General features: G+C 43.9%; 1 protein-coding gene across 2 annotated transcripts; it reads left to right on the plus strand.

Annotated features, from left to right (window-relative positions):
* The first annotated feature begins 2,587 nt into the window (after window positions 1-2,587).
* LOC137385103 (serine protease FAM111B-like) lies at window positions 2,588-18,204 on the plus strand. Of its 2 annotated transcripts, XM_068059868.1 has the most exons (3): window positions 2,588-2,667; window positions 4,220-4,349; window positions 10,731-18,204. In XM_068059868.1, exons 2-3 carry the CDS (start codon window positions 4,269-4,271, stop codon window positions 12,489-12,491), a joined length of 1,842 nt encoding a protein of 613 aa, XP_067915969.1. In that variant the 5' UTR covers window positions 2,588-2,667; window positions 4,220-4,268; the 3' UTR covers window positions 12,492-18,204. The 2 variants fall into 2 exon arrangements, with proteins under 2 accessions (XP_067915969.1, XP_067915970.1); XM_068059869.1 differs by lacking the exon at window positions 2,588-2,667 and having other exon boundaries at window positions 4,233-4,353.
* Window positions 18,205-18,872: the final 668 nt, after the last annotated feature.

The raw sequence follows: 18,872 nt of genomic DNA on the forward strand, positions 1-18,872 counted from the left end.
TGGAGTAGAAAGACACAGAGGTTATGCTGCAGCTGTACAAAACCCTGGTTAGACCCCACTTGGAGTACTGTCAGCAGTTCTAGGCACCACACCTTAGGATATATTGGCCTTGGAGGGAGTGCAATGTCAGTTTACAAAAATGATACCTGGACTACAGGGGTTAAGTTACGAGGAGTGATTGCACAAATTAGGCCTGTTTTCGCTAGAATTTAGAAGGTTAAGGGGTGATCTGATCGAAGTCTTCAAGATATTAACAGGAAAAGACAGGCTAGATAAAGATAAACTATTTCCACTGGGTTGGAGATTCTAAAACTAGGGGGCATAGTCTAAAAATTAGGACCAGACCGTTCAGGAGAGATGTTAGGAAGCTCTTCTTCACGCAAAGGGTGGTAGAGGTTTGGAACTCCCTCCCACAAACAGCAGTTGATGCCAGAACAGTTGTTAATTTTAAATCTGAGATAGATAGATTTTTGTTAAGCAAAGATATTAAGGGATATGGGCCAAAGGCAGGAATGTGGAGTTAGGCCATGGATCAGCCACGATCTCATTGAATGGGGGGACAGGCTCGAGGGGCTGAATGGTCTACTCCTGTTCCTATCTTCCTATGATCAATGACTTCAAAAGGAAATTGGATGGGCATTGGAATGAGATAAACATGCAGGGCTACAGGGATTGAGTGGGCGAGTGGGACTGACTGGATTGCACCATGGAGAGCCGGCATGGACTTGATGGGCCAAATGGCCTTCTGTGCTGTCAATGACTCTATGACTCTGTGAAAAGAAATTCCTCCTCATTTCAGTCTTAGATGCGAGACCTCTTATTTTGACACTGTGCCCCCTATTTTTAGATTCACCCATGAGGGGAAATATCCTCTCAGCATCTACCCTGTCAAGCCCCCTCAGAATCTTACATGTTTCAATAAGATCACCTCATCTAAACTCCGCCCATCCTGCTCAACCTTTCCTCACAAGACAACTCCTTCATCCCAGGAATCAGCCTAGTGAACCTTCTCTGAACTGCTTCCAATTTGCAAGTCTATCCCACCTTAATTATGCAGACCAAAACTGTACACAGTCCTCCAGGTACAGTCTCACCGATGCCCTGTACAGCTGTAGCAAGATTTCCTGATTTTTATACTGCATCCCCCTTGCAATAAAGGTCAGCATTTCCATTTGCCCTCCTCATCACTTGCTGCACCTGCTTGCTAACTTTTTGTGATTCATGTAAAAGGATGCCCAGATCCCTCTGTACCGCAGCATTCTGCAGTCTTTCTCTATTTAAATCATATTCTGCTTTTCTATTCTTCCCACCAAAGTGGACAACCTCACATTTTCCCATATTATACTCCATCTGTCAATTTTTTGCCCATTCAGTTAACCTATCCATTTCCCTTTGCAGACACTTTGTTTCCTCCTCACAACTTGCTTTCCTACCGATCTGATTATCATTCGTAAACTTGGCTACAATACACTCATCCCTTCATCCAAGTCATTAATACAGATCATAAATAGTTGAGCGTGCAGCACTGATCCCTGAGGCACTCCAATAGTTTCAGTTTACCAACCTGAAAATGCCCCATTTATCCCGACTCTCTGTTTCCTTTTGGTTAGCCAATCCTCTCTCCATGCTAACATATTGCCCCCGATACCATTAGCTTTTATCTGGTGCAGCAACCTTTTATGTGACACCTTATCGAATGCCTTTTGGAAATCCAAATCCACTACATCCATTGGTTCCCCTTTATCCACCCTACTTGTTACATCATCAAGGAACTTCAATAAATTTGTTAAACACGATTTCCCTTGCACCTTACACCTGGACGTTACAAAACACTGCACAAACCTAGACTGACAAACTCAACAAAAGCGGTCCTTATTAAAATGGATCTCCCTCTGTGATCCCTATATTACATTGCTATTTATTACCTCAGTCTCTCTCTATTTTAAATAATGTATTACTTCTGTCTTTCTCCATTTGATATTGTATTGGCCATATTTAACGGCAGTCTTATTTAACCTCAGCCTCTCTCTATTTGATATTACATTGATTAAATTTAACCTCAGGGTCGCTCTGTTTTGTATCACAGTCTTGTGAATACATACTAAACTCACCTCTCACTGTGCGTGTGAAAACCTTGAGCATATCCACTGCAGACCTGGATCTCTCTGCTGTCTGCTGAATGCTGGCTCCACACACCAGTTCAACCCATCGACCGATTAGAAAAGTGCGGGCAGACAGAAACAGGGCAGGGGATTCCAATAACAGTCATAAGGACAATTGGATAGCTCTTGCGAAGAGCCAGCACAAGTAAGATGGGCCGAAGGGCCTCCCTCTGTGCTCTACCGTGCTATGATTCTAAAGAAAGTCATTCTGCTTTATTGTTCAGCACAAAACAACAGGCAGGATGCAGCTGCTGTTCAGCACGATTACATTTCTGTGCTTGCCAAATGGGAGGGGTGCCAACAGCTGGTAGTTTCCATTCTGTCGTCACATGTTGGCTTGCAATGTCTTCACATTCGGAGTGCACTGCGCATGCACCAATATCATCGTCAGCAACCAATCGCTGTGGTCCAAACTGGGACACAGGAAGAGTTTGAGTCTTTACCGCCTTTCGGTGAAATCCTGCTCAGTCAAGCTGCGGACACTTTCTCAACTGTGTTTTTGGCTGTAAGTTACCAAATATGTATTATGTTTCTTTTCCTATATTGGCACAAAAGCAAGAGTGATTTTGTTGTCATGTTTGGATTTCAGGCCAGAGGCTGGAGGGAAACTCAGGTTTGCTACTTTGAGCATTGTTCTCCAGTCTTGCTCCTCCCTGCTCCTAAATGTGTCATTTCAGCTTTTCGTTAATGATCAAACCCAGGGAGAGGATCAAGGCCCACACGGCGGGACACCACACAGGGTGAAATGAAAAGAAAGGAGGGCCGAGATCAATGAAGAATTAAACTACGGCAGGGGAGAGTTAAATACATCTTTCACAATTGGCTCAGAGCTCAGATCCTGTGGACCTTGGCAACACTGATATAAATCATAGCAATTACAGCACAACAAACTGGGGCACAATTAACACAATATGGAAAATCGGTGTCTCTGCTTTAAAAGTGTATTTTATGATCCAGCTGTTACAAGTTATGATACTGGGATAAAAGGGTTAAAATTACGAGGGCCAGCTTGCGCAGACCAGGCCTGTGATTCCCTTGAGTTTTCTTTTCCTCTTTCATGGGATGTGGGCATCGCTGGCAAGACCAGCATTTATTGCCCATCCCTATTGCCCACGCGATACAGCTGAGTGGCCTTCTAGGCAATTTCACAGGGCAGCTGCTATGGGTCTGGAGTCACATAGAGGTCCAGACCGAGTAAGGACAGCAGTTTTCCTTCTCTGAAGGACATTGGTGAGCCAAATGTGTTTTTTTTATATTAAATGAGTTTCATGGTTACCAATACTAACTTTTCATTCCAGGTTTATTTAATTCACTGAATTGAAATTCTCCAGATGTTGTGGTGGGATTTGAAATCGTACCTCGGAATTATGAATCCAGGCCTCTGGATTACTAGTTCAGTAACAGAACCAGTAGGCTACCAGACCCCATATGGAAGATTAAGGGGTGATCTAATCGAGTTGTTTAAGATGATTAAAGGAGTTGATAGGGTCGACAGAGAGAAACTCTTTCCTCTGGTGTGTGGGGTTGAGTTAGGAGCAAGAGGGCAGGACCTTAAAATTAGAGCCAGGCCGTTCAGGGGTGATGTCAGGAAGCACATCTGCAGACAAAGGGGAGTGGAAATCTGGAACTCTCCCCCCCCCCCCCCCCCCCCAAAAAGCTGTGGAAGCTGGGGGTGAGGGAAAATTTCAAAACTGAAATTGATTTGTTTTTATTGGGTTATGGTATTGAGGATTATGAACTAAGAAAGATAGATAAATATGAAATAGATCAGCCGTGATTCTCAGAATGGCAGAATAGGCTAAAAGGACTGAATAGCCTTTCTCCTGTTCCGATGTAAAAAACTCAAAAGGCGAGCCGCCTCCTGTTACTGTGTAATGGGCTTGAGGGGCTGAATGGCCTCCTCCAGTTCCTGTGTAACAGGCTCAAGGGGCCTGAATGGCCGCCTCATGTTTTTTGTGTTCCGAAAGGTCTGCACCACATACAAGTTCACTTCTCATCACCATATTACAGTAAAATGGCTTATATATTATTCATCCTTATCAATCACTGTCTTTCAGGGATATTACTGTCTGTCGTTATTCCAGAGATAACCACACAAACGGAATCATGCCTTCAAAACAGCATAGGAGATCCAAAACAAATTTAAGACCACGAGGAAATGAAAGTATATGGCGATATCTACATAAGGTTGGTGAGTTGCAGGCGCAGATAGACACATGGAAATATGATGTCGTGGTGATAACAGAGAGCTTGCTCAAAAAATATCAGGACTGCTTACTAAATATTCTTGTATACAAGGTGTTCAGGAAAGATAGGGAAGTAAAAAAAGGAAGGGGTAGCAGTACTGATTGAGGAGAACACTATAGTGCTGGAGAGACAGGATGTCTCAAACATTTGGTTAGAGCTAGGAAACAATAGAACTACTGTCATGGTCATGTCGTTTTTTTTCCCGGGAATATGCGGTATACTTTTAAGGCTGGCAAAGGATCAGTACTGCTTTAAGAGCCAACAAGCCTCAGGGGTTGGATACAACCTTTTGGAGACTGCGATTCAAAGGGTGCATTCTCATTACCATGAATATAGCCACTTGGAGTAAGTATCAAGGGATACATTTGTTACAATTCAATTTTGAACTGGCTTTTTAGTTAAAGACAGTTTGTTCTAAGGGAGAACACAGACAGATAGACAGTTGTGGAGTTAGCATCTGAAAAAAGAACTCTCGGCCATTTAAACTGAAGGAAGAGAATTTTAGTCTGTTTAATTATTATTATCTCTCAAAATTCTAAAAAAGATCAAGACAAAACAGAGATCTCAGATAATTTAAACTGAAGGAAGGGAATTTAGACTGCAACAATATTTTATCCCTCAAAAACTCTAAAGTCAGATTGATTCTAGTGAAAGTGTTCGCAAGTTGTTAATCGTTGAAATCCATTGCGGAAGAAGGAAGCATCACTTCCTGCTGGAGTTAGATTACGGACTGTTCTACTGTGGAAGAAATGTTTTTCCCCATCGGACGACTGTGAGGTCTTCAAGCAGCATTGGACTGTAAACTTGCAAGGACTAAGTTTTTTCTATTTTAAATGTTTATCTTCATAGTGTTTAAGAATTTAGTTTTTCTAATTAAACAGTTAATTTGTTGATTTAAAGACAACCGGTTTGGTTAGCCTCATGTGTGGCTAAGGTTGTACATCCTGGCTTATCCCAATAAACTTTTTAAAACATTGTGAAAAGCCTGTTTTGCCTCTAAGTGTAAAAGCCTATTGTTTAATTTTCCTCGCCATTCTGCATTCGCTGATTGGATAGTTGGAGGTTCAATCTGAGAATTTGCTCGGCCTGCTTCTGCCTCATCCTCACGATCCTTTTCCTTCTGAACAGTCCTGATTACCTGACATTCCTCTCCTGGCTGATCCTCATCCCTGCGATAATATTGCTCCAGCATATTGATGTGACACAACCGGTTCTTCTTCCGGTGATCAGGGGTGTCAATCAAGTAATCTACCTTACCCACTCTTTTGATCACTCTATATGGGCCACTGAACCGTGCTTTCACTGGCTCTCCCTGTGACGGTAACAACATTAATACCCCATCCCCTGGTTTTATGGTAGATTGTGGTTTTCCCACTGTTTGACAGGTGTGGCACAACCCTACAAAATTGTCTCACATCCCTTGTAAGACCTGGCCAGTAGTAATGTTTGTTTATGTGTGATTTGGTCTTACCCCACTGCCTTGTGGGCGTCTCGGGAGAGACCAAGGCTAAGGGAGTAAACCCTAACAGATAATCCGGAGCGGAACCCCATAGGCGGTCATGTGTCACCTTTGGCATGCTTCCGGCAGTTCCTGCAGCCATACTGGTGCCAAACGTCGTGCCCTGCACTCCTTTGGACCCCACCAGAAAGGCCGAGAGGGGGGTTTTGACGACTGGGCAACTCTCAACCTGCATAAATTTGCCCAGGCATGCGCCATGGAGAGGTCACTCCATAGTTCTCTGCAGCACCTGTGGAAGAGACTTTCACTCTAGAATTGGCCTTTATAGCCACTCCAGGCGCTGCTTCACAAACCACTGACCACCTCCAGGCACATATCCATTGTCTCTCGAGATAAGGAGGCCAAAGAAGAAGAGAAGAAAATTCCCCTATGTCCTGAAAAAGGAATGTTGTGTGCTAACCTTAATAATCCTTGTCAATACTTAGGTGGCACCACTATCTGTTCAACAACTGTCCAGTCCTCATTGGCAGGTCTCTGAGGCAGTCTCCATTTCCTCCTCAAAACCCCATTTGCCATATAATAGCCTTCCAGAACTCCTTTCACTACAGCTTCTGACAGAGCCATCTGTGCTATTTGGTAGCTCTCTGGATCAGCTTGCTGTGCTGCAATGATAGACGATCTGTTAAACATCTCATTTGGGTTATCTAAATCCCCAAATAAGATTTCAGATGTCTGATTATTTATCTGTGGTGCCGCTTTTACGTCCGACAAGGATCCTGTTTAACCATTGCTCGGGTAACTACACACGCAGGAAATATTCTCGGAACTTGCTCCTGTAATTGCTCCGTTTCCTTAATTTCACTTGGTTCCTCTGTAACCATAGGAGAATCTTATTTTTTTGATCCTGCCAAATCATTTCCAAGGAGTAGATCAACTCCCTTTACTGGTAAACTGTGGACAACACCCACAGTTACTACCCCAGTTATTAAGTCACTCTGTAGGCATATTTTATACAAAGATACACACTCCGCCAATTCCATTACCTAAAACTTTAGTGTTCAAGGCACTCTCTGGTGGAAACCTCATGTCTTTCCCCAGCAAGAGTGTTTGGGTTGCTCCTGTGTCCCTGAGTATAATGATAGGTTTTCCTGCCTCACTTACAGGATACGGAGTTACTCTCCCCTTTGATAAAAAAATCATTATAACTCTCAGGTATTTTATTCTTAACCTTTACACTCCTCTTAGTTTTAGTATCTGGTTTCACATTCACAGCTGTCGTTAAAGCTATAGCCCGGTCTGCAATACTTTCAGTCAGAGACTTTTCCTCTGCACTAACTTTACGTACCCCAACAAGTCCTATGGGTTTACCTCGCAATTTCCAGCACTCTGAATGAAGATGACCTGTTTTGTTGCAATGATAACACTTTGGCTTGTGAACCTCACTTCTACCCTCAGCACCTTCCTTTCTGACCTGAGGAGGTGATCCTGGGGCATTCCCAACTCTTCCTTCTTGTCCCCGGCAACTTGCCTTCCTTTCACCCTTCCACTTTCTATCCTTCTCGGGTGTATGGGGGTGATGGACAAAATAGGTTGGTTTATTCACAAGCTCAAAATCATCAGCAATCTCTGCTGCTTGCCTAGCTTTCAAAACATTCAGCTTATCGATATGAGTTCTCACTACTGAAGGAATGGAGTTTTTAAATTCTTCTAAGGGAATCAATTCTCGAAGGTTCTCATATGTGGTTTCTATCTTTAATGCCTGTATCCAACGGTCAAAATTAATTTGCTTCACCCTCTCAAATTCTAAATATGTCTGCCAGTCAATCTCTAAGTTCCGAACGGTAAGTTTCAGGGACTTATTCATACACAGAGAGAATAGCCTTTTTTGCCATCTCATAATCTGCAGAAGCCTCTTCAGAAAGCGTGGCATAAGCTTCATGAGCTGTGCCTACCAGCCTGCCCTGCACGAGCAATGTCCAGCTTTCTTTTGGCCATTTCATCTGTTTGGTTATTTTTTCAAAAGATATGAAAAATGCCTCTACATCCCTTTCCTCGAACTTTCTTAATTCTCTTTCCTGCTGAAGCTCCAGTTTTTTCATTATTAACGGAATCCTAGCCAATTCCACTGCATCAGTCTCGGACCTATTACCTTCATGTCTCGTATTCCCTTTCTTGTTCCCCGTATTGCCCTTCATCTGTATTACCACCATCATCTTCTACCAATTCCAGATGTTCGGCTATTATTTCAATTATCTCTGCTTTTTTGGCACCTGACTTCAATTCCAACCTCAATTTTGCTGCCAATTCTTTTAATTGGTTCTTAGTTAAAAATATCAAGTCACTCAGGGAAACATTCTGCTTTCCCAAAAACTCTGCTACAACCACTAATGCCATAACAATGGTATAGATTGTACCTTATTATACAAGAGACCTGATTCTTTTAATTTCTTTGTAATTGGTGTCAGATTTAGATCCCAACAATCAAGTTTCCAATTGATAAGATCCCAGACTCAAGAGCAATTAATCAGATGCCAAGCACAAGACACTGATTTAAATATGTTATCCCAGAGACGGGTAATTACTATAATTCCAAATGTGAGCCCTCCAGATTAGTCTGATTCTGATCTCAGATGAGACCCAAATAAATATGTTATGCTCCTGTCAAAGCCCCCAATCAAAATATACGATTCTGATTGTGATGGGACCAACGCACTGTTAATTCAATCCCGTCACTCCACAGATCGCCTAACATATCATTTAAAACTTTACAAATTAAAGAAAGACCCAGCCAAATTGTATTATCTATTAACCCCCGAATGAGGCAATTCAAACCAGGTGTCTTTAAATCAAAAAACTAACTCTTTAATTCAAAGAACTAAATTCTTAAACACTATGAATATATAAACAACATTTAAAATAGAAAAAATTAGAATCCTTGCAAATTTACAGTCCAAGGTTGCTTGAAGTCCTCACAGTCATCAGATGCAGGAAAAAAGGTTCTTCCACAGTAGAACAGTCCATAGTCTAGCTTCAGTAGGTGATGCTTTCCTTCTCCAGTGAATTTCAACAATTAATAACTTGCAAACACTTTCAATAGAATCAATCTGACTTTAGCGTTTTTAAGGGATAAAAGAATTTATATTACCAGAGATCTCTGTCTTTGCTTGATGCTTTTAGAATTTTGAGAGATAATAATCAGACTAAAATCCTCTTCCATCAGTTTAAATGGTTGAGAGTTCTTTTTCAGGTGTGCTCATCACAGCTGTGTCTTCTGTATCTTCTGTCTGTGTGTTCAAACTGTCTTACTAACTGCCAGTTCAAGCTGAATTGTAACAAATGTATCGCATGAGACTCACTCCCAGAGGCTATATCTATGGTAACGAGAATGCAACCTTTGAGTCGCAGTCTCCAAATGGCTGTTTCTAAGGCAACGAAAATGCACCTTCCCTCTTACTCCTAAGGCTTGCCGGCTCTTAAAGCAATACTGATTCCTTTCAAGCCTTAAAGGCAAACTGCATATTTCGGGAAAAGAAAACGAGAGGACCATGACAATATCTTCATAGTTTTTAAGAATTTAGTTTTTCTAATTAAAGAGTTAATTTGTTGATATAAAGACACCTGGTTTGGTTAGCCTCATTCGGGGGTTAATAGATGGTGCAATTTGGCTGGGTCTTTCTTTAATTTGGAAAGTTTTAAATGATATGTTAGGCAATCTATGGAGCGACAGGATTGGATTAACAGTGCATTGGTCCCACCACAATCAGAATTGTATATTTTGATTGGGGGCTTTGACTGGAGCGGTAACACTCCGATTACATTGCTGGGTGTATTCCATAGTCCATCAACTATGGGAAAGATATAGTGGAACAAATTTGCAAGGAAATTACAGAGAGGTGTAAGAATTATAGAGTAGTTATAATGGGGGACTTTAATTATCCTAATACAGAATGGGATAGTAATAATGTAAAGATCAGAGAGGGGGAAGAGTTTCTGAAATGTGTTAACGAGAATGTTTCTAGCCCAATTAAAAAGCAGGCATTGCTGGTTCTGCTTCTGGGGAATGAGGTGGGTCAAGTGGATCAAGTGCCAGTAGGGGACCATTTAGGGGAGGGGGACCATAACATCTTAAGGTTTAGGTTAGCGATCGAAAAGGACAAAGAGCAATCCAGAGTAAAATTGGGGGAGGACACCAGCTCCGAGCCCATAGGCACTAAAACTAATAGTAGTGGCTCTAGCACAGCTGAAGGTGAGATTAGTCCAGTCTGGAATTAACACCTTGCACATTCTGGTCGACATGGTGAAAGCGCGACACTGGCTAGTTTTATTTTGGAGCTCCTCGTCTACCTTTTAATAGGATGCCTATTATTGATCAAAAGCCATGTATAGTATAGAAGATTAAGGATGATCTAATCGAGGTGTTTAAGATGATTAAAGGAGTTGATAGGGTCGATAGAGAGAAACTATTTCCTCTGGTGGTGGGGGGAGTCCAAGACAAGGGGGCAGAACCTTAGCATTGGAGCCAGGCCGTTCAGGGGTGATGCCAGGAAGCACTTCTTCACACAAAGGTGAGTGGAAATCTGGAAGTCTCTGCCCCAAAAAAGCTGTGGAGGCTGGGGGTCAGTGAAAAATTCAAAACCAAGACTGATAATTATTTTGTTAGGAACGGTTATTAAGAGATACGTAACCAAGGCTAGTAAATGGAGTTAAGATACAGATGAACCACAATTTAATTGAATGGCAGGGTTGAGGGGCTGTGGCCTCTTCCTGTTCCTATGTAACAGGCTAGAGAGGCTGAATGGCCTCCTCCTGTTCCTGAGTAACATTCCCATCTCCATTGAATATTGTCTTTCTCTCCTCTCCAGGAGAACAATGGAAATGAACCTCCCACTCCAGTTCTGCATAAAAGGTCCCACGCTGGATACAGAGAACCTCTCTCTCAAAGAAACGGCTCAAATGATACGGGTAAAAAGCCAGAGACATCCGTGGGAAAGACCCCAGAGCACAGCGAAGAGGACAGAGTGAAAGAATTTACGTACAGCTTCCAGAGAAACAGCAAGGAGTACGTGGCGAGAGGAAAGCCGGATGAGAGCATACTTTCTGTTCTGAGGTCTTCTGAGGCATTCAAGGAAGAACAAGGGAAAAACGAGGGGAAGACATTCCACTTAATTGGGAAAAGAGAAATCAGGGGTGCGGTTAATTTAGGGATGCCATGCAAATGTCTGCCAAAGGAAGCCCATTTCGAAGTGATATTCTACCGAGATAATGGTGAGATATATTATCGAGATGAAGATTCTTCAGGTAAGGAGTGTGTTCTATTCCATATCAGGAGTACTGGAAAATCAGCTGGCAAACTTGGCACAGGGCCAAAACCTATCATCAAGTCTGCGTCCCTGCGAGCTGATGGATATGACCTGTGCATTTATGCCTTTGTGGGCGAGACTATCCGAGAGGCTCTGTGCAGGGATGGGAGGTTCTTGCCCGTAATTGAGAACCATATGTGGAACCTGATGGAAGAGCAGAGATCTCTGCAGTTCACCCTCGCCGTGAATGACCTTCACAACAAACACTTTGAAGTTAAAGTGAGCAACAAAAAGTACAAAGCGGGAAATAAGGCAAATGGTGCCAGCCCCAAAGAGAGCCAGGAGGTGAGGAACGTGGCAGGAGAAGGGAACAAGCTGCTCCAGGACCTGACGAAGCAGGTTGATGAAAGCCTGGGAAAGACCAGAAGCATTAAGGAGCAGCGAAAGCAATGGAATCTGTTCAAGAAAGAGTTTGGGAAGATCACGAGTGATGGAGTGCCCATTAAAATCCACGAAATGCTGGTGCAATCGAGCGGGTCTGTTGGATTTGTCAGATGGAATAACAATGGGAATCAAGGAACTGCCTCTTGCTTTCACCTCGGTGACGGCTACATTATGACATGTTACCACGTGGTGAAGATGATCGTAGGTGACTGGGTACGTGAGAACCATTGGGGTGCCATAATTGAGGAATCCACTCAGATAATCTTCACCTACAAAGATATACTTTCTACCAGTGGATGGTATCATGTTAAGCCATGGATCCAAGTCTACTGTTCGGAACTTGACTACGCGCTGCTGAAATTGAAGAACAGCGATGACCAGGGATCAGATCTTCCACCAAGGGTATCGCTGGGGGTAAGCAAACCACCCAAGAATGGAGTAGTCTACGTTATAGGTCACCCTGAGGGGGTTTGCAAATCCACCGACACTTGCATCATCATCCCTTTTGAACAGCGAGAGATAAAAGTTTTAACTCATGGGCACCGCTGGCAAGTTTTGACTAAGTACAGTTTCAGAGAAATCACAAGTACCGACAGGATTACCTATGATAGCTGCTTCTTCCATGGTGCATCTGGTTCCCCCGTGTTCGACTCCTCTGGCAAGCTTGTGGGAATGCACGCTGGAGGATATGAGTATGACAACGGCTACGTGAAGAACAGTGTGATTGAATACGGTCCCACCATTGCAGCCATTGCTGGCCACATGAAGAAGCATCATTCAGAGTATGACATCTTGCTCTTGAATGGTCATAACCAGGCCCAGGATGAGCAGAACATGGCGTTTGATGACCAGGAGGAAGCTCCAATGGACACCGAGTAAATGGAGGCAACCAAACGCGTTTAAAAGGGCCGGATTTAAAATTCTCATCCTTATGTCCTCCGCGCCTCTCCGGCCTCCAGACCCGACGATTCCAATGTTCTCCTGGCTGATCTCCCACTTTGCATCTCTCCATAAACGTCAACTCATCCAAAACTCTGCCGACTAGCACCAAGTGCCATTCACCCATCACCCCTGAATTCATACAAGAGCACAAGAAATAGGGGCAGGAGTAGACCATTTGGCCCATGGAGCCTGAGACTCTTATAGGCTTCTGGTCCTCGAGTGACTTGATTTAAAATCCTGGAACTCCCTCCCTAACAGGACAGTGGGTGTACCTACCCCACATGGACTGCAGCGGTTCAAGAAGGCAGCTCACCACCACTTTCTCAAGGGCAATTCGGGATGGGCAATAAATGCTGGCCTGGCCAGCGACACCCACATCCCATGAATGAATAAAAAAACACATTCCCTCATCCCGAGAGTCATGCTGGCATATCTCCTCGGCACCCTCCTCTTCCTAAAGTGTGGCGATCAGAACTGGATGCAATATTTTTGTCGCGGCCAGACCAGAGCTTTATAAAGATTCAGTATAACTTCCCTGCTTTTGTACTCAAGATTTATATTTAGAAATCCCATATGCTTAGCTAACTGCTCTATGTCCTTCCACCTTCAAAGATCGATGCACATTGTATCATTGGAAAATGTTGAAGTTTTACTCTATTCCAATGTCCAAGTCATTTTATGCATTGGAAAAAAACAACGGTCTTGTTAGCACTGACCCTTGGGGAACACCACTGTCAACTATCCTCCAGTCTCAAAAACAACCATTTACCACGATTTGCAGTTTTCTGTCCTGACGCTGATTTTTTTCCATCCAAGCTGGCAATGACCCTCCTATTCCGGGAGCCTTAATTTTGTTGACCAGTCTTTTATTTGATGCTTTGTCAAACACTTTCTTGAAATCCATATAGATAACATCCACGGCATTCCCTTCATCGACCTTCTCTGTTCATCAAAAAATTCTTTTGAGTTTAGTCAAGCACCATCTGCCTTTTACAAATCTATGCTGGCTGTCCTTAATTAACTCAAACCTCTCCAAATACCTGTGGATATTTTCCCTGATTGTTTCGAAAACCTTACCCACTGCTGATGTTAAACTAACTGGCCTGTAGTTGCTCGGACTGTCCTTACACCCTTTCTTGAATAAGGGTGTCACATTTGCCACTCTCCAATCCTCTGGCACCTCCCCTGTTTCCAGGAAAGATTGGAACATTATGGCAATTCCTTCCACTACCTCTATCCCCATTTCCTTTCGCAAACTGGCATGCAAGCCATCTGGACTAGGTGACATATTAACCCAAAGCACAGCCAGACTTTTTAGTATATCCTTCTGGTCAATTTTCACCCCATCAATTATCTCTACTGATATTTCATCAACATCCTCTTCCTTAGTAAACATGTACTCATTAAGTATTCTAGCCTTGCCCTGCACCTCGAAGCATATGCAGTTAGCACTGCAGCCTCACAACTCCAGCGACCTGGGTTCAATTCTGGGTACTGCATGTGTGGAGCTTGCAAGTTCTCCCTGTGTCTGCGTGGGTTTCCTCCGGGTGCTCCGGTTTCCTCCCACATGCCAAAGACTTGCAGGTTGATAGGTTAATTGACCATTATAAATTGCCCCTAGTATAGGTAGGTGGTAGGGAAATATAGGGACAGGTGGGGATGTGGTAGGGATATGGGATTAGTATAAGTGGGTGGTTGATGGTCGGCACAGACTCGGTGGGCCGAAGGACCTGTTTCAGTGCTGTATCTCTAAAACTAAAACTAAAACTAATAGGCCTGTCCTAATTCCTCCTTATGTGGCTCAGTGACAAACTTTTACTTGATATTTACTCCTGTGAAACACCTTGGGACATTTTTACGATGTTAAAGGCGCTATGTAAATGAGAGTTGTTGTTGCTTGCTCCTGGTAAGATTAGAGGTTAAAGGAGCCCTGTGCTACTTGTAACCCAAAGAAGGTGCGTTTCAACAAAATCAAAATCCTGGGAACTCCCTTCCTAACAGCACTGTGGGTGTACCTACTCCAAATGGACTGCAGCGGTTCAAGAAGGCAGCTCACCACCACCTTCTCAAGGGCAATTAGGGATGGGCAATCAATGCTGGCCTGGCCAGCGACGCCCACATCCCATAAATGAATTTAAAAAAAACCTGAAGGAGCCGTTTTTGAAAGCAGCTTTGCAAATCGTGGATTTATTTAAAATAAGTTCCAAGCAATAAAAAAAAATACTGGGGACTTGGAGGGACAAACAAACATGTGCAGACAAAAAAAAATCAGCTGAAGGAACAGAAAATTAAGACAAATGTTTGCACAGGTTTAGTAACACATTTCAGAACGGTTTTCATTACAATTAGATTCACAGAATGATACAGTGCAGAAAAACACCATTCCTCTCAATGGACCTCTCTGAAAGAGCTATCCAATTAATCACACTCCCCTGCTCTTTTCCCATAGTCCTGAAAATTCCTCTTGCCTCAAACCTACCTGGACTATCCATATCAACACCGTGGTTATAATAACAGAGCAGAGATCGGGATACTCTGTGACGAAACTGCAAAGATCCAGTCAGGCGTGTGATGGAATAGTCACCACTTAACTGGATGGGTAAGGCAACGACAACATTTAAGAAGCTTCACCAAGTTGTTTGCTCGATCAATGTGTGCTGGTCTCAGCACCTAGCACAGGCAGAGTGCAGCTGCATAATGGACGTGCAGCAGAAACTCGCCAAGGTTACTTTGATAGCACCTCTCTCGTCTGCAACCTCTACCACCTCGAAGGACAAGAGCAGCAATGTTTGTGGGAACACCACGACCTCCAAGTTCTTCTGCAACTGACCCCACCGTTCCAACTTGGAACTATATCGCCGTTCCTTCGCTGTCGCTGGGTCAAAATCCTGGAACTCCTTCCCCAGCAGCACTGTGGGCGTACTCGCACCAGATGGACTGCAGCGGTTCAAGAAGGCAGCTCATCCCAGTCTCTTCAAGGACAACTAGGGACAGGCAATAAATGTAGGCCCGAACACCCATGACATCCAGAAGGCAGATCACCACAACTTTCTCAAGGGGCAACTAAAGGATGGGCAATAAATGCTGGTCTTGTCAGCGATGCTCACATCTGGACACAAGAAATAACTTGTTAGAATTAGTTCCAGATAGAATTCACGATTAAGGAATACAAATGGTTTATTTAGAAAAATTCTTGCAGGGCTGGTAAGAGCTTCACTGATTAACTCATGTGCCTTTTAAGAGTGAAGGATAAAACAGTGTAGAGGGAGCTTTACTCTGTATCTAACGTGTGCTGTACCTAGACTGGGAGTGTTTGATGGACAGTGTAGAGGGAGCTTTACTCTGTATCTAACCTGTGCTGTACCTACACTGGGAATGTTTGATGGACAGTGTAGAGGGAGCTTTACTCTGTATCTAACCTGTGCTGTACCTACACTGGGAGTGTTTGATGGACAGTGTAGAGGGAGCTTTACTCTGTATCTAACCTGTGCTGTACCTACACTGGGAGTGTTTGATGGACAGTGTAGAGGGAGCTTTACTCTGTATCTAACCTGTGCTGTACCTACACTGGGAGTGTTTGATGGACAGTGTGGAGGGAGCTTTACTCTGTATCTAATCCCATGCTGTACCTACACTGGGAGTGTTTGATGGACAGTGTAGAGGGAGCTTTACTCTGTATCTAACCTGTGCTGTACCTACACTGGGAGTGTTTGATGGACAGTGTAGAGGGAGCTTTACTCTGTATCTAACCTGTGCTGTACCTACACTGGGAGTGTTTGATGGACAGTGTATAGGGAGCTTTACTCTGTATCTAACCTGTGCTGTACCTACACTGGGAGTGTTTGATGGACAGTGTAGAGGGAGCTTTACTCTGTATCTAACCTGTGCTGGACCTACACTGGGAGTGTTTGATGGACAGTGTAGAGGGAGCTTTACTCTGTATCTAATCCCATGCTGTACCTACACTGGGAGTGTTTGATGGACAGTGTAGAGGGAGCTTTACTCTGTATCTAACCTGTGCTGTACCTACACTGGGAGTGTTTGATGGACAGTGTATAGGGAGCTTTACTCTGTATCTAACCTGTGCTGGACCTACCCTGGGAGTGTTTGATGGACAGTGTAGAGGGAGCTTTACTCTGTATCTAACCCCATGCTGTACCTACACTGGGAGTGTTTGATGGACAGTGTAGAGGGAGCTTTACTCTGTATCTAACCTGTGCTGTACCTACACTGGGAGTGTTTGATGGACAGTGTAGAGGGAGCTTTACTCTGTATCTAATCCCATGCTGTACCTACACTGGGAGTGTTTGATGGACAGTGTAGAGGGAGCTTTACTCTGTATCTAACCTGTGCTGTACCTACACTGGGAGTGTTTGATGGACAGTGTATAGGGAGCTTTACTCTGTATCTAACCTGTGCTGGACCTACCCTGGGAGTGTTTGATGGACAGTGTATAGGGAGCTTTACTCTGTATCTAATCCCATGCTGTACCTACACTGGGAGTGTTTGATGGACAGTGTAGAGGGAGCTTTACTCTGTATCTAACCTGTGCTGTACCTACACTGGGAGTGTTTGATGGACAGTGTATAGGGAGCTTTACTCTGTATCTAACCTGTGCTGGACCTACCCTGGGAGTGTTTGATGGACAGTGTAGAGGGAGCTTTACTCTGTATCTAACCCCATGCTGTACCTACACTGGGAGTGTTTGATGGACAGTGTAGAGGGAGCTTTACTCTGTATCTAACCTGTGCTGTACCTACACTGGGAGTGTTTGATGGACAGTGTAGAGGGAGCTTTACTCTGTATCTAATCCCATGCTGTACCTACACTGGGAGTGTTTGATGGACAGTGTAGAGGGAGCTTTACTCTGTATCTAACCTGTGCTGTACCTACACTGGGAGTGTTTGATGGACAGTGTATAGGGAGCTTTACTCTGTATCTAACCTGTGCTGGACCTACCCTGGGAGTGTTTGATGGACAGTGTATAGGGAGCTTTACTCTGTATCTAACCTGTGCTGGACCTACCCTGGGAGTGTTTGATGGACAGTGTAGAGGGAGCTTTACTCTGTATCTAACCCCATGCTGTACCTACACTGGGAGTGTTTGATGGACAGTGTATAGGGAGCTTTACTCTGTATCTAACCCCATGCTGGACCTACACTGGGGGTGTTTGATGGACAGTGTAGAGGGAGCTTTACTCTGTATCTAACCCCATGCTGTACCTACACTGGGAGTGTTTGATGGACAGTGTATAGGGAGCTTTACTCTGTATCTAACCCCATGCTGGACCTACACTGGGGGTGTTTGATGGACAGTGTAGAGGGAGCTTTACTCTGTATCTAACCCCATGCTGTACCTACACTGGGAGTGTTTGATGGACAGTGTATAGGGAGCTTTACTCTGTATCTAACCTGTGCTGTACCTGTCCTGGGAGTGTTTGATGGGGACAGTGTAGAGGGAGCTTTACTCTGTATCTAACCCCATGCTGTACCTACACTGGGAGTGTTTGATGGACAGTGTAGAGGGAGCTTTACTCTATATCTAATCCCATGCTATACTGACATTGTTTTGCACTCTCACTTTTAATATCATAGCCATTTTGAAAATTAGAATGCTTTTCTGCACTTTTTAATCAATAAATGCTTATCAACGAGAGAAAGTAACTGCATTTTCACAGTGTCTTTCACAACCCCTGATGCTGACAAAGTTCTTCATCTTCTTTAAGGACACAGCAGCCAATATGAGCACAGCGAGCTCCCACAAACAGCAACATGATCATGACCTGATAATCTGTGTTCCAGTGATGTCGTTTAAGGGACAAATATCGGCCCAGGATACCGAGGAAAACACTCCCTCGTCTTCCTTAAAATAGTGGCCATGAGATTTACGTCCCAGTGAGATGGCAGACAGAGCCTTGCTTAAATGACTTTTCAGAAAGACTGCACCTCTGACGGTGCAGGGCTCCCTCAGTACTGGCACTGGAGGCTTGGTGTGGATTATGATAAGCTTGTATTTCTTTTACCAGCCGTGTAAACTATAACACTGTATGGACTGCATGCGCTGGCCTCTCTCCTTTGAGTTCACAGTTTTCCATACACCGCTCACTCCATATGAACTCCCTGACACCATTTCAGGTCCATCCCCTCGACCCTGCCATCACCCTGAGCTCTCTGCATCCGTGATCTACGTCAGTGAGAACCACTTCCAACCCCACTTCCTTCTGAGTCCATCCCCAGGAAGAAACCTCAGGACTTGCAGAGAATCTACAGCACAGATAAAGGCCATTCGGCCCTCCTGCTCTCTGTCTGCTCCACACCA

Source organism: Heterodontus francisci, chromosome 28, assembly GCF_036365525.1.
Source record: "Heterodontus francisci isolate sHetFra1 chromosome 28, sHetFra1.hap1, whole genome shotgun sequence".
NCBI lineage: Eukaryota > Metazoa > Chordata > Chondrichthyes > Heterodontiformes > Heterodontidae > Heterodontus > Heterodontus francisci.